The sequence below is a fragment of the Platichthys flesus genome, chromosome 15, assembly GCF_949316205.1.
Source record: "Platichthys flesus chromosome 15, fPlaFle2.1, whole genome shotgun sequence".
Taxonomy (NCBI): Eukaryota; Metazoa; Chordata; class Actinopteri; order Pleuronectiformes; family Pleuronectidae; genus Platichthys; species Platichthys flesus.
The window spans coordinates 8,584,826-8,598,800 of record NC_084959.1 but is presented as its reverse complement, the minus strand read 5'-3'; the positions used below and the strand labels follow the sequence as shown (position 1 = coordinate 8,598,800).

General features: G+C 43.9%; 2 protein-coding genes across 6 annotated transcripts; one reads left to right on the top strand and one right to left on the bottom strand.

Annotated features, from left to right (window-relative positions):
• Positions 1–90: 90 nt before the first annotated feature.
• Positions 91–5,241, bottom strand: LOC133969703 (ras and Rab interactor 1-like). Of its 3 annotated transcripts, XM_062406341.1 has the most exons (7): positions 5,197–5,241; positions 4,159–4,448; positions 3,484–3,687; positions 2,749–2,863; positions 2,061–2,133; positions 1,880–1,971; positions 91–1,648 (listed from the first exon to the last, which is right to left on the bottom strand). In XM_062406341.1, the coding sequence occupies exons 3-7, from the start codon at positions 3,685–3,687 to the stop codon at positions 315–317; spliced, it is 1,818 nt and encodes a 605-aa protein (XP_062262325.1). In that variant the 5' UTR covers positions 4,159–4,448; positions 5,197–5,241; the 3' UTR covers positions 91–314. The 3 variants fall into 3 exon arrangements, with proteins under 3 accessions (XP_062262325.1, XP_062262324.1, XP_062262326.1); XM_062406340.1 differs by lacking the exon at positions 4,159–4,448 and having other exon boundaries at positions 5,197–5,233; XM_062406342.1 differs by lacking the exon at positions 5,197–5,241 and having other exon boundaries at positions 3,484–3,886; positions 4,159–5,190.
• Positions 5,193–13,687, top strand: rbm14a (RNA binding motif protein 14a). Of its 3 annotated transcripts, XM_062406346.1 has the most exons (9): positions 5,193–5,291; positions 5,895–6,071; positions 6,514–6,698; positions 6,956–7,135; positions 7,236–7,345; positions 8,999–9,280; positions 9,383–9,603; positions 9,746–10,102; positions 12,832–13,687. In XM_062406346.1, the coding sequence occupies exons 2-9, from the start codon at positions 5,914–5,916 to the stop codon at positions 12,833–12,835; spliced, it is 1,497 nt and encodes a 498-aa protein (XP_062262330.1). In that variant the 5' UTR covers positions 5,193–5,291; positions 5,895–5,913; the 3' UTR covers positions 12,836–13,687. The 3 variants fall into 3 exon arrangements, with proteins under 3 accessions (XP_062262330.1, XP_062262327.1, XP_062262328.1); XM_062406343.1 differs by having other exon boundaries at positions 9,746–13,687; XM_062406344.1 differs by lacking the exon at positions 5,193–5,291 and adding an exon at positions 5,341–5,537 and having other exon boundaries at positions 9,746–13,687.
• The last annotated feature ends 288 nt before the right edge of the window (positions 13,688–13,975 follow it).

Here is a 13,975-nt window from a genome sequence, read left to right as displayed (position 1 = left end):
CTGATATTGAATGCTACTGCAGTGATTTTTCAAGAAAGTTTCAAGTCTGCAATTGATTTCTCAGGAGATACGGAAACCCTTTCAGGTACAAAATCTGTCAGATATTTTATTGTATGCAAGGGAAACAGAGGGTGATAGAAACTGTAAAACATTTCTATTAACACGACTTTAAAAATGCAAAACATCAGGTATGTGCGTGATCAATTTTGGTTTTGTGCGTATGAAAAAAATTTGTGAACATATATTCACAAATTTTACACTATACTTTATTATATCACATAATATAATAATTAATAGTCTTGTATTTCGATTTGCTAGAGGTTCACACTGTTCTGATCATGCAGTGAGTGAGCTGAAGTCTCTGCTGCCCCCTCGAGACTACTAAAGGAACTGCAGCTGTCCATGTCATTAGGAAACGCAGCATTCATCTGTAAAACCAAGCTCTCCTCTTCCTGTAATTCCTCATTTGTTTCATCTTCTTCCTCCTTATTTCCATCGGTGACTTCTCCTTTCTCCTCAGCGTCTGGCTGTGATCTTTGCTGATCAGGTCTTAAAGCGGTGGCAGAGGGTATGTGATACACCTGCTCGGCCAGCTGAGAGAAGGGTGAGGCAGTGAAGGGAGACAGGGGGAAGGCGGTCTTTGGAGAAAGTGATGGGGACTGATAAGGTGAAAGGGAGGGTGAGGCACAGGGGGAGTCGTATGGAGAGAGACCAAATGGGGCCTTGGGAGACATGCTTGGGGATTGATAAGGGGAGAGAGAGGGAGAAATACCGGGGGAGCAGCGAGGAGAGTGGGACAATGATGATTTCGGGAAAAGAGGAGGTGCCATGTAAGGGGAGAGGTAAGGAGAGAGTGAGGGAGGTTGGGAGAAGCTGGTAATTGGAGAGGGCTGCCTGTAGTCTGAGTCCTCTTGGAGATGGTCGATCACCGTTGGGAGCTGGGCAGCCTCTGCTCCCTCGAATCGAGCTTTAGTTTGACCCGGCTCCTGCTCCTCAGGCTGGGAGAGAGGAGATGCAGAGGGAAGCTGTGTTTGCGCTCCAGTGGGACCTTCCTGTGTTTGTGTCAGAGTCTCTGAGGTGTCCTGAGCTGTGGGATCCCCCTGGGTGGTGGCTTGACTTAGGTTCACACCTTGAGAAAGACTTCCACTGAGCTGGGCGCCTCCATCAACCTGTTTCTGTTTCTGTGCTTTACACCTCCCCTTACTTTTGGGCATGAGAGGCGGTGGAGGTGGCGGAGCGAGCGGCGGTGGCAGCATGGTGGATGTCTCTGTGGAAATTCGAATTTTGAGGCTGCGTTTGAGCAGTTGCCGTCGGGACAAAACGTTCTGATACTGCAGGAAAAGCGGATTGATGAAGCAGAGAGCGCCCAAGCCGGTTCCATAGTCCAACTCCCCGGGGCTGCGCGTCGTGATTGGACAAAACTCATGGAACAAAGTGGGGTTGGGAGCTGATTGACTGGTGGCTGCGTCTGGTTCAGGTGCTGTCCGGGGCTGGTGGTCTGAGTCGGGCTGAGAAGTACCTTCAGATCTGGTCTGTTGAGGAGCAGCAGGTGGTGCTGGCGTTACAGAGTCTGGCTTCTTCTCCTTGTCCTTCTGGGGCTTGGGAGCGTCCCGCGGCCCTCGGACGTTCAGCTGTGAACTCCAAAACTCTAGAAAGCAATACAGATGTTTTGGTCATTGTGGTGAACTGTTATTTTTTGCTCAATCGGTCAATTTTGAGTGATCTTAATCTGGATAATTGGACAAACTTTACAAAACAAGAATTAAAGTGAAGTCTGTAACTATATGTTTGTGAGCGCCTTGTGTAAATAAACCCTTTGAGGCCCAGGTTCTTGTTAGAAAAATCATCTGTAAGGAAACAAGGATTTGTGTTCACCAACCTATCCCCATATGTGAGATGGACTCCAGCTCTTTGTGTGATGTTGCCTTTGCGATGGCTTCAGGAAGCTCCAGAGGGAAAGGTAATACATCTCTGAAACACACAATATCAGTTCCTGTTGATCAATGAATATGAACAAGCGATTTGGAAATAGATGTTATACAAGTTAGATAAAGTCTTACCTGCTGACACAGTAGAAAGAAATGAGTCTCGGCAGATCTGGAAAACTGATGGCCGAAGTCTCCAGACACAGAGCTGGGGGGATGAGATGGGATTGATGTGGTTAAACTGGCTCTATGGTTATTTTACTATTTACTGGGATAATGTGGTTATTTGTGTTGTGATTAAACTGCTGTAAACGGGGACACAGTGGCAATTTCCTCCTTTCTGTGATCTACAAGTTAGATGTGTGGATCATGCCAGTCTGGCTAAGTCTAATATAACAGCACACTGACTGAATAACCAACCATTTTAAAAGTATATAATACATACAAAGATTTTGAATTGGCAGCCATTGGATGTGTTTCAATTCTAATCATTTATTGTCAATATGAAGTTTCAGCCACCTCTTATTGTATGTAAACCACTGATATGTAATCAGTTCATCTTAAGGTAAGAGTGACACCTAGTCAAAACTCTAGACTTGAGGCAGACTTGCGATATCATGTTTAAGAGGCCGAAAACATGTGTTGAGTTTTGACCTTGACCTTGACTTCCCAAATATAATAAATGAATCCATTACTCTAACTGAAAATTTGCCCCAAAATTTAAGAAATACCCTCAAGGTGCTCTAAATAATGCAACAGCGTCTGTGTTTGGAATGAGAAACACGTTAAAGCTCATTAGGGTTTAGGAGTGTTGGGCACTTACTGCTCTGTTCCTCCCTGATGCCAAACTGCCTGACGAAGGACGGCACGCTGTCGTCCACCAGCCGCACGCAGAGCACGTTTCTCTGAGATGTGCGAGACTTCCGCACCAGGAATGTCTGCGGGACAACACAACTGATTAGCTGGCAAGACTGAGAAACACATTGTCTGTATACACCTCTGATTAAAAAACATGTCCTTAATGTGTCCCCTGGTGATGGGATCTCACTTCTCCGCTCTATATGCAAATAATCACATAGGTACGTCAGTTGGTGAAGACCACGTGATGCTGTTTTTACCCGAGAGAGAGAGAGAGAGAGAGAGAGAGAGAGAGAGAGAGAGAGAGAGAGAGAGAGAGAGAGAGAGAGAGAGAGAGAGAGAGAGAGAGAGAGAGAGAGAGAGAGAGAGAGAGAGAGAGAGAGAGAGAGAGAGAGAGAGAGAGAGAGAGAGAGAGAGAGAGAGAGAGAGAGCTATGAAAAAAGATTTCACCAATTTTACAAAGATGTCAATGTTTATATAGTGGCCACAAATAAATAAGCGAATGGGCATTGAGAAGCATAACAATTAATTTGATTTACAAAGAAGATATAGCAGCTCGGCCCATGTGACCCGGTCATGGCCTGATGATTGGATCTCAGGGCAGTTGTTAAAACAAGGTCTAAACAAGGTCACTGAGTGTGTGTGTGTGCTTGCTTTCTTGTGATTTTCTCCATTTAAGTACTAAGCGTGTGTATCTGACCCCTGGAGGCTCTCTCTGCAGTATGTGCAGTGCGGTAGCAGGGTTGATTGACAGCTGAAGCCAGACAGGCACCGTGAGCAGCAGGCGGTCCAGCACGCTGACGCTTCTCAAGGAGCCCTGTCCCCTTTGATGCCCCTGGAACGGCCGCTCTGTTGACTGGGTGGGCTCCGGGAAATCATACAGGGGTTCCTCCTGCTGTGCCATCTACACACAAACACACACACATTGTTTTGAATAGTCCTTCAAATGATCATACACCCCTCAACATGCTGCATGTCTTTCTAACAGGGAGATAGCCGGGCCTGCAGCAGACACACACCTGCGCTGTAAATCTGCCTGGATTGAGACAGCAAGTCCAGACTTGGTAAAGTGCAGCAGCTCAGGCACAGACAGGGCTTCAAGGCTAAGAGGAAGCATGCAGCACACACCAAACACCACATAAAGCGCTATTACTATTTTGAGTGATATAATAATAACATGTGAACATATCTAATGGCTTCCATTCTGTCAAGGCTGTGGTCTACAGGCCAACATCTGCCTGGATCTGCAGCGTGCATTCCTGTGAAACTACATTTCCTCTTCTAACTGTTCACACACTTCTCTTCCTGACAACAACAACACTTTTTAACATCAGCTACAGATTCCCACTGTTACACAGCCTGGATTGTTGTTTACCTCTCTGGCCTGATCCTTCTCTTAATCCCCTTTATGATGCCATACTCCTTTTTATCTCTTCCAGCAGCCAAGTTTACTAGATGGAAAGTCAACTTCTCCTCTAACTCCCGTGAGTCCACAGGTCTGGAGTCGTCTTGCTTCCTTCTTCTGGCTCCTCCTCCTCCTTCTTCTCCTCCTCCTCCTCCTCCCCGCCTGACCTCACCTGTTGAAAACATGCCTGCACCACAGGACTGTACTGACTGTGAGACATGAGTCCGACTGTAGCTTGACCAGCAGCACCTTCAGCTGAACTCTTGATGTAATGAGTTGTTAATGAGATAATAAAACAGTAATGTACAATGTTTGATACAGGACAGATACATGGTGCAACACCTAACATCTAACTTTATATTATAACTCTGTGTGTGTATGTGTCAATTCAAAGAAACAGCATCCTCCAGAGGTGAAACTGTAGTACTGCTTCAAAGTGTTTGCACAGGCCTTGGAGTGGTTAGACGTTTCAGTAAGATAAAAGGGGTTTTGAAGTTAAGTGTTACAGCAATGCAATGGTTTGTAAATGATAAAAAAACCTGCATCATTTAAATAAATAACTCAAACTGGATAACTCTTTAACTTTCCTTGGCAAACAACGGGCTAACGTTACATTGCACAATCCAGTCTCGTGTGTACTTACAACATATTGCAAAATCCCTCCCCTGATGCTCACAGTTTTTTTTTTCCTACTTTTATATTTGTTATATTTATACTTGCACAAATACACCACAGCAAATAAAATAATAAAAAACAATAAAACCCCTCATCTGATTCTCTCAGTGTGCATGAATTGCTCAAAAGGCTGCTGCACTTTCTTCTAGTGTTGACTCTCAAGTGTTGTGTGTTTTTGCACAACATCGATCAGATCACACACACAAACACTTACAGAAAAATTGCGTAAAAATCCCTGCATGCTCAAATACTGCTATACAAACTAAAGCCATGCTGAAGTCAAGTAAATCTGTCGTTGTTCACGTTGTATATTTAAAAATAAAAGAACTTGACCTGTGTGAGTGTCATGATGATGCGTCGCCTCTGCTCCTCCTCGACACACCGGAACCGGAAGTGAGGTTTGAAATACAGCTACGGGACCGCGTTGGGTAAGAAGTCGGTACCGTGCTGCCGTTTTTAACGTCTTTCTCCGCTTTATTTAGCCTCAACCTGAAAGCAGCAGAAGTAGTTTATAGTCTTAAAGGCAGCGCGTGCCATTTATATACATCTAGCTGTAGCAATTACTCCAGTATACAATGATAAAACCCACTACGTTAGCATTAGCTACCTAGCTTAGCTACGTCACCGATGCTGCCGTTCCACAAGATGGCCAGTAGTTTCTAAGCTAACTGCTGGTAACGTTACTGGCCTCGCGCCGTCTCATTCAGGATGTTTTATGTTGGTGTTTGTGTGATGTTTAATAACCCTGCAAGTTCCCAAACTGTTTTTAACCTCATGCGATCACCTTTTCGCCCGGGAAAGTAAATTATATTCGCTTAGCTAACACTCAGCTAGCTAGCGGTAGTGCATTTCTTAGAAGATGGGAATGTAAACACTCCATTGTATTAATAATAACCTCAGTTTAATACGAACAAGTAGGGTTTAGTCCGATAGTTTTGCTTTAATCTGGATTTCCCATGTGGATTATCGGATTAATTAGCTCCACCCTACATTGCGAACGTAACCGATGCGTCCTGTTTACTCTCTTGCAGATGTCTGGTTGATTCAGATATGACCGACCACGTGAAGTTGTTTGTGGGGAACCTTCCTTTAGATGCAACTCACGACGAGCTGACCAAGCTCTTCGCTCCGTACGGAGAGATCAACACCTGCTCCCTGCTCCGACAGTACGCCTTTGTGACCCTGAAGGGAGAAGGCGCCGCGGACAGGTAACTGTGATGTGATGAAGGAATCACTCCTCTCGTGTATTTATATGACTAACCGAAGTGGGCATATCAAGTTCTATATTCTTTAACAATATCTGGAAGCTTAGTTTCAAATCACTTCATCAGGTTTGAGCCAGTTTATCAAATTGTTGCTGTGTTTTCCAGTCCAACCTTTCAGAGCTTGTTAATGTCGACTTTGACTTAGTTCACTTTGCAAATTTCCCTTCTGTGGTACTTAAAGGATTAAATTACCTTAAGATAAGACAAGACTGAGGTTTATTTATTCTAAATAGGAGCAGCAAGATACCTGTTAACCAAGTATATTATACATATTTAATAATGCAGGATTTTTTTGTACAATTCATTATTACCAAATATGTCTGCACTGTTACTCTGTGCCTTGTGCTGTTCACCTGTTAATAACAGGTAATTCTCGTATCTACAGGGCAATACGGCATCTTGATGGCAAAGAGTACAGGGGCAGACCCCTGGTGGTAGAGGAATCGCGCGCTCGCCCACCCAACTCCACAAAAGTGTTTGTAGGGAACCTCAGTGCAACATGCTCAGCAGACGACTTGCACGGGCTGTTCTCAACATTCGGAAGAGTTTTAGACTGTGATAAAGTCAAAGGTGCGTTGTTAATCAGCTCTTCAATACATTGAAATTAGCCATTTGTTTGAATATAGTGTGAACTAATGGGAATATTGTGTAATTACCACAGTTTTATTTAGAAGTTTCTATGTGAGTGCATTTTTATCTAGACAGTTGGGTTTCAAAGTTTTAAAGTGTTAAACCATCAAGTTAATAATGGTCAAAAGGTGAGAATGAAAATATATGATGGACCTCAGAGCTAACAATGATCTTACTGCCCCCTCTTGACTCTACAGCAAGATTATGCTCAAATGTCGGCTATGCCTTTGTGCATATGGAGAGGAAGGAGGAGGCCCTTGTAGCTATCGAGGGACTTAACGGGACCATGTTCAAGGGCCGTCAGCTGGCCGTAGAGCTGTCCAAAGCACAACCTTTGATCAACCAGCTCGCCGGGGGAAATGGAGGCAATCATGCTGGTACTGTATCTGAATTTGGAGATGAAGGATTCACTAAACAATGTTATGTATTTAATTGAATGCTATAAAGAGCTTGCATGTCATGTCTTTCTTCTCCTAGGCGGCAGAGAAGGTCTTCTTCCCCGACCTCCTCCATCATTAGAACATCACCAGAGTCAAGCAGCTGTGCTAGCAGCAGCTGCAGCGGCCGCTGCAGGACTACCCATACAAGTAAGCTAATGCTACATCCACACCAATACCTTTTAGGTTTGAAGTGCTTCAAGTTTGCTATATTTTTGCCTGCTGGACATGAGACCACAAGATTTGAGTTTTCCCACATTTAGTATTGTTTCCAGTTAAGTTTTCAGACCCTTTCTTATGACACTTGAAACTGTGCTCTGGTGTATCCTACTTCTATCAATGGCCCTTGAGATGCTTCTACAACTCAATTCTCATGGACTTCATTGGACAAAATTGGGAACGGCACACATCTGTCTATATGAAGTCCCACAAATGATATATGTCTGAGTGAAAGCCAAGCCATGAGTTAGAGAGAATTCTCTGTAGACCTGCTAGACAGGATTCTGTCAAAACACAGATCTGGGTAAGCATATAAGAAAGTGTCCAGCAAGAAGACTGGGAGAAACTTAAAAAATAACTGTGGGCCATAAATGTAGCATCATTTTCAAGACGACTTGAGGCTGTCATTGCTGCCGAAGGTGCTTCAACAGAGTACTTAGTGAACAGTCTGAATACTTATGTAAATGGAATATTTCAGTCTTTTATTTGTAATAGATTTACACTCCACCATGCTTTGTCATTTTAGGTATTGTGTGAAGTAGGGGTGTCACGATACCAAAAATCCAGTAGTCGTGCCAATACCAGTAAAATAACACAATTCTCTATGCCAATTTTCGATTCCACGGTGAAAAAATCGCTTCACGTCATCCTCAAGTGCAGGGGTCGGCAACCTGCGGCTCCGGAGCCGGATGCAGCTCTTCAGCCCCTCTGTCGTGGCTCACTGTGCGGTGTTGCGCATATTTTTCGCGAATGGCGAACTTAACGAATCAGTTTTCATATGTTGAACGTGAGTGAAAGTCACGTTCACGTTCATTAAATATTGTATCAGGCTGTCATGAAATACCAGGAGTGGGCGATGTGTGTGTGTGTGCGCGCGCTCTGAGATAGAGAATGTGTCTCTGAGCGGGGCGCGGAGTACACAGTGAGATCACACACAGCTCGTTCACGTGAAGCAGTTGCTCACTGACTGACCGGCTGCTTCTTATTAGTGGAAACAGTGAGAACACCGAGTTTCTCTGGTCTCAGCGCTGCAGCTCCAGAAGAGGCGCAGCACCGATGCTAACAGCTGGCATCGGCGCTCACGGTTCTTACGGTGCTTCAAAAAAATGGGCATCGTCTGTGTTTTGTTATTTTGGTATCGAAAGGTATCGCAAGTATCGGTTCTCGTGACATCCCTAGTGTGAAGATTGATTTGAAAGGACAACTATTGACTCCATCTGAAGATGAGTCTGCAAAATGTGGAAAACTTAAAGATCTGAAAACTATTAGAATACACTGTACTTGATCATGTGACATTGGTTTTCCGTTATTATAGATGGAGACTACTTATACAGAGATAAAATGCTTGTCAGGCCGAAATTTGTTATAGTTTTCAAAGGTAATAAATAAAAACACATTAGTATAGATGTTGCCCAAATTGTCCATCTATCATGGGGAAACTAATCATTTCTGAAAAGGTCAGATCCGTGAAAAAACCTTACGTCACACTTTGCAGTCAATAATGTTGTGATGTATTTGAGATAAATCAGCTTTAAATATCTCCCCTAACTTTTACATGCTGGTTTCTTTCATTTGTCTTTGCAGGTTCAGCAAAGTGTTCATAATTCATTCTACAACACCACATCCTTCGACCCCACCTATGCAGCTCTGAAGGGCATAACCAGTGCTAAAGGTGCCGATGGGGTGATTTACGGTGCTCTTGCCAGCCAGGTGTATGGTTCAGTAGCTGACCAGGTGTACACCGATATGGCCAATCATAATACCATAACCAGCGCCACTGTTGAAGAATCGGATTCACAGAATGGACCAGATCCAACAACGCTTTTTGAGGCAGCAAGAGCCAAGTTCTTTCAGGAAGGACAGAAGGTCTTTTATTTTGTTATTTCTGTGAAATTACATTTTTATTGTCCATTGAAATTGTGTGCATTGGTTTCAATTTTCAACATGTAATGTGTATTCACTGACCAGGTTCTGGCAGAGCAGCAGGCGGGGAGAAAGGGAGCGTCTTCAGAAAACGAGCGGGACCGCAGCCCAATCAGAGGAAATCGAGCCCCCCTCCTCCCTGACCCCGTTCCGGGTTCCTTCGCTCAGATACGACCCAAACGACGGGCCCTGCTGCCGACACCCCCGGGCGTACCAGAGGACAGCACTGCTGCCACCACACCTGAAGGGTCAGATCCTGTTGCTAGGTACATGAAACATTTTCATTTAATGCATAACAAATGGTTTTTGTACGGCACTTGCAAAACTTCACAAATGTGTTCCACTTGCTCTCTGACCTTCCTCTCTTTTACCTCCCTCTTACCTTTTCAACGGTAACCTTCACTCCAGGTCTTACACTGAGTACTATCAGCAAATGCACCAATACCAACAGTACCAGCAACAATACCAGCAACAGTACCAGTACCTCCAGTATGCCTACACCAATCCTCCTCCCCCACCTCCTCCGCCTCCGCCAGCCACACAGGCCACCACAAATCCTGCACCCCCAGGGACGTACACGGCACCCCCATCATATGCCGCACCGGGAGCCTACGCGCCGCCCGGTACATATGGCGCTTCAGGGAACTACGACGCCTCGTCAAGGAGCTACGACGGCTCGGCTGGCTATGACGCGTCTGGAGGCTACGGAGCATATGATTCATCAGGAGCTTACACAGCAGCGGGAGGCTACTCCGCATCCACACCGTATGAGCAGACACCCGCACACGGGCAACCCATGCCCCAGCGCCATGATTACCCTTACCACACGCCAGAACCCCCTTATCGATAGTTCCATCCCCCGCACACTCCTACCACACTGCAGATGTGTGAGCGTGTGTTTGTGTGTGCTCGCGTGTGTGCATGTGTATTTACATGAGGGACAGTTTAAAGCGGGAATCCGAGGCAGCGAGGTTGTAATTCGAATGTGCTTTAAATATGAAGCGCGCCACCCCTTTTGTACATTTTACCCAAGTCTGTAACTTGCCAGCCCGTCGGTTATCGTTGTTAAGAGGGTTGATTATATGCGTTAACAAGTGGACGAAGGTGGCGATGAGTAGGACAGTTAATATTTGAATATTTTCAAGCATCAGTTTTAGTTTGATGTTACTGAGGCACAGCTGAACGTTTCTTTGGTTAAGTTACAGAAAGGTTGGGTTCCATTGACTCTTTTTGTTTAGTGCTGGTTTAAGGCCTCTTACATACTCTACCTAAAATAATTGTAAAAAATTACTAAATAAAATTGTAACCGCGTCATCTAAAAAAAAAAATTATTTGTAGATGCTGAGTTGCGAAAAAACTGTTCATCTGTTTGAGCAGATGAGTGGTGCCATGTCAAAATCAGGAACTCACCCATCTTGCACTTTTTGTTAACGGATACAAAATATTTTCTTCCACTTGTTACAACTTTTCTTGCAGTAACAGACATTCAGGTTTGTACACACTTGTGCACAATGATTATGACCAATTTTAAACTTATATTTGTGTCTGAACACTCATTGCCCTGTGTAGAGAATGTAACAGGCCTTGGTTTGAATTCTGTCACATTGACCTGTTTGTAAAAGCCAGACTGTTTGTCCAGACATTAAACGGGAGACATTTCATCATTTGTTGCCTTCTTAGTAAAAAATCTTCACCTGGTAAACATTGAGAATGTGTGTAAATTGACCGGATTGTGGTACGAGTATGTTTCAGGCTGGTTTCACTGAGCAGAGGTTTTTCAAGCTACTGAAACCGTTCAAACTGTCTCAGTCGCAGGTCGATCAGTTTGCTTTGCAGTGAACTTCACAGATTCAGAAAGTGATTTTGTGGTTACGTGACCTGACTTAGTTTTTTTTTTTTTTTTTAGCCAACCAGTTTTCCCGGAGTGCTGGTCTTGCTGTTGAAGTGGGAGTTAGTTTAACTTCAGACGTATGTCACATCAGTCTGTGATGGTGCAGATTTGAGGTTTCATTGTTTGGCTCAGTATCAACTTTTGAAAGAACTTTGAGAACAGGGTAAAAATACTGAGTGGATGTATTTAGACTTGGTTTTCCTCTGAGTTGTCATAATTTACGTCGCTTGTTTTATTTTTAGCCCCTCCATGTATCTCAAAGTCGACGCAAACAGAAAATACAGTTTATCGTGTCAGTCTTAGGTCAAAGGTTATCAGAAGAAGGAATCTTGTGGCAATTTGCATTTCCCCCCTTCATTTTTTGTTTGTCTTGTATAACTTTCGGAGCATCCTGTGTGAGGAGCAAGTTCTCCGTCCTACTCAAATCCAGCCTAAAGAGACTTGCTGGTTTTGTTTTTGCATTTTTGAGTTTCTAAACTCCAGAAGGATCTTGGCAAATATTGTTTGGCCAATGATGTCAAGAGATTCATATCTTGATAGATAAAATTTTTTCTCTTTTCTTTGACATTTCCTATCCTTGGTTTTGTTCCGGTCCCATCATGTGCCGTCACGCTTCAGCTCACATTAGTAAACCACTGGAGATTTTGAGGGAAAGTGGAGCTCGTTTTCATACAAGAAAATGTACAATTTGCTACTTGTGTAAATATTTTAAGATGCAAAAGTAATTTCAACCAACATTTGGTAAAAAGATTGACTGTTCATTTGAAGATGAAGCGATTGTGTGTCCTCCTAAACAGTTGAAGATAGCTAGTAGACAAGATTACGTAGGACTACTGATTTGTTGTACCGGTCTGTGTCAATAGAAGGCAGCCCTTTTATTGGCTGAGAAGGAGGACTGTCATACTTGTAGCATGTGTTGAGTGGGGTTGAGCCTCTGGCGTATGTATGAAGCACACTGTAAAATCAGACGTCGCAAACCAGTTTAAATGCAGATTCTAGAAATTGTAGAAAAACTGTGAGAAATGATTTCAGTGGCTGAGTGTGTCTTCTAAATGCAGTGCTTTGGTGTGTTGCTGATGTGCACAGTGTAGGGCTCTTCACTGAGTGGATATGAGGTGACAGTCTTGGGTTGTTTTGGTTTTTGTAAAGGCCGCTGACTTTCCCGAGCTGTAGCGAGAAGGGTCGTGACCTTTCCCCCCTCTTGTGATCTCAACAGAAACATATGGCTAAGATCGCTGGCGGGCTCTGCATCCATATCACACCTCAAGGGTTGTTTGACGCCACATGTTTATCTAGATGCATTGTATTTGGGTTCATTGATTCATGTCAACCGGGTTACACGGGCCAATGATCATAATCTACACCTGATCTCGCCTGAATGTTGTTTTTATGACTGACAATAGTCCTGTTCATAATTGTACCACACACTAGTTACTCCTGTTTCTGTTTCGCCACCTGAACTGGTAGTGCTACGTTAGGTTTAAGTGACAGATAGCCTCTCTACATTTCCACATTATTCCACCTTCTCCATGTGAACTGTTAGTTGCATGCCTTGTTGTTGCTGCTGCTCCAGCCACCTTCTTCCTCTTGCTGATTATTGCAGCTAGAGTGGGAGGGAGCCAAACTGAGCCCTTGCCCTGGACGTACGCCACACGCAGCTGTAGCGTGGGATGGGGAAAACAGCAGCGTTAGGCCTGAAACTGCTGTGGACGATGGGGTGTCCCCCCACTAAGGTAAACACGCAGATCACACACTCCTGCCCCTCCCTGTAACACACGTACACACTCACAAAACACACTCACACACACAGACAGACACACCTTTGGCCACACTTTCCATTCCTCATCCGACGTTTGGAATTTCAGAAAGTTGGGAATGGATCACCCATCTTTTTTTAAATGGGTGATACTCTTTTTATTTTTCCTGCTTTTGATTTTCTAGATAACATCCCAAAAAATGTTTCTCTCCCCCCCCAAGCATTCTCTGCTCATACATTCCAGCTCCCAACCAACCGACTGCTCGAACACCAACTGTTGAGGACACGCACGCCATCGTTTAGTCTAAATCTGAAGCAGGCACATTGTTGTTAGTACGTCCTGTATCTGACGGCCTGTCTTTCAAGAGTTTCAGGCAATCACATCCAGAGCTGAACGTGGGACATGTAGGTGGGATGCATTGTTCTAGTTTTTGTAAACGTGTACCCCAGGGGCCACTTGGGGTTAAGTGCCTTGCTTAAGAGCACGTCTGTAGGCCCTCAATTTCAGAGTTGAATAACCCGGCTCAGGATCGGTTGCTGGTTCAACGACTCCGATTCTCCCTCCCCCCAATCAACGATTTTTGATGCCACATTCAACTTGTATGAATAACAATGAACACAAATATTATCATTTTGTTTTAAATTACATTTTGTTCCATGTTCTTTGAAATGCTTAATTATCAATAAATGAATTTCATCTGAATTTCTCTGTGTGAATATTAATGTAAGTTTCACTTGCAGAACTGAACCCATCATGAATCAGTGCCTCTCTAGACACTGATCATTCGTCTAATGCGTTTGCAGAGGAGGCATCAAATAACTAATTGAGCTCAGCTTGAGATGACGTTTTATTCCATTTTCTTCCAAAAACATCAACCTATGCTTTTCAAATAAAAACCAATAATTTGATAACAATCAAAACCTATTGATAATTCAATCACTTTGATTCACAAAAAACAAACAGAAAGAAAATGAGAAGAAATAGAAGGTA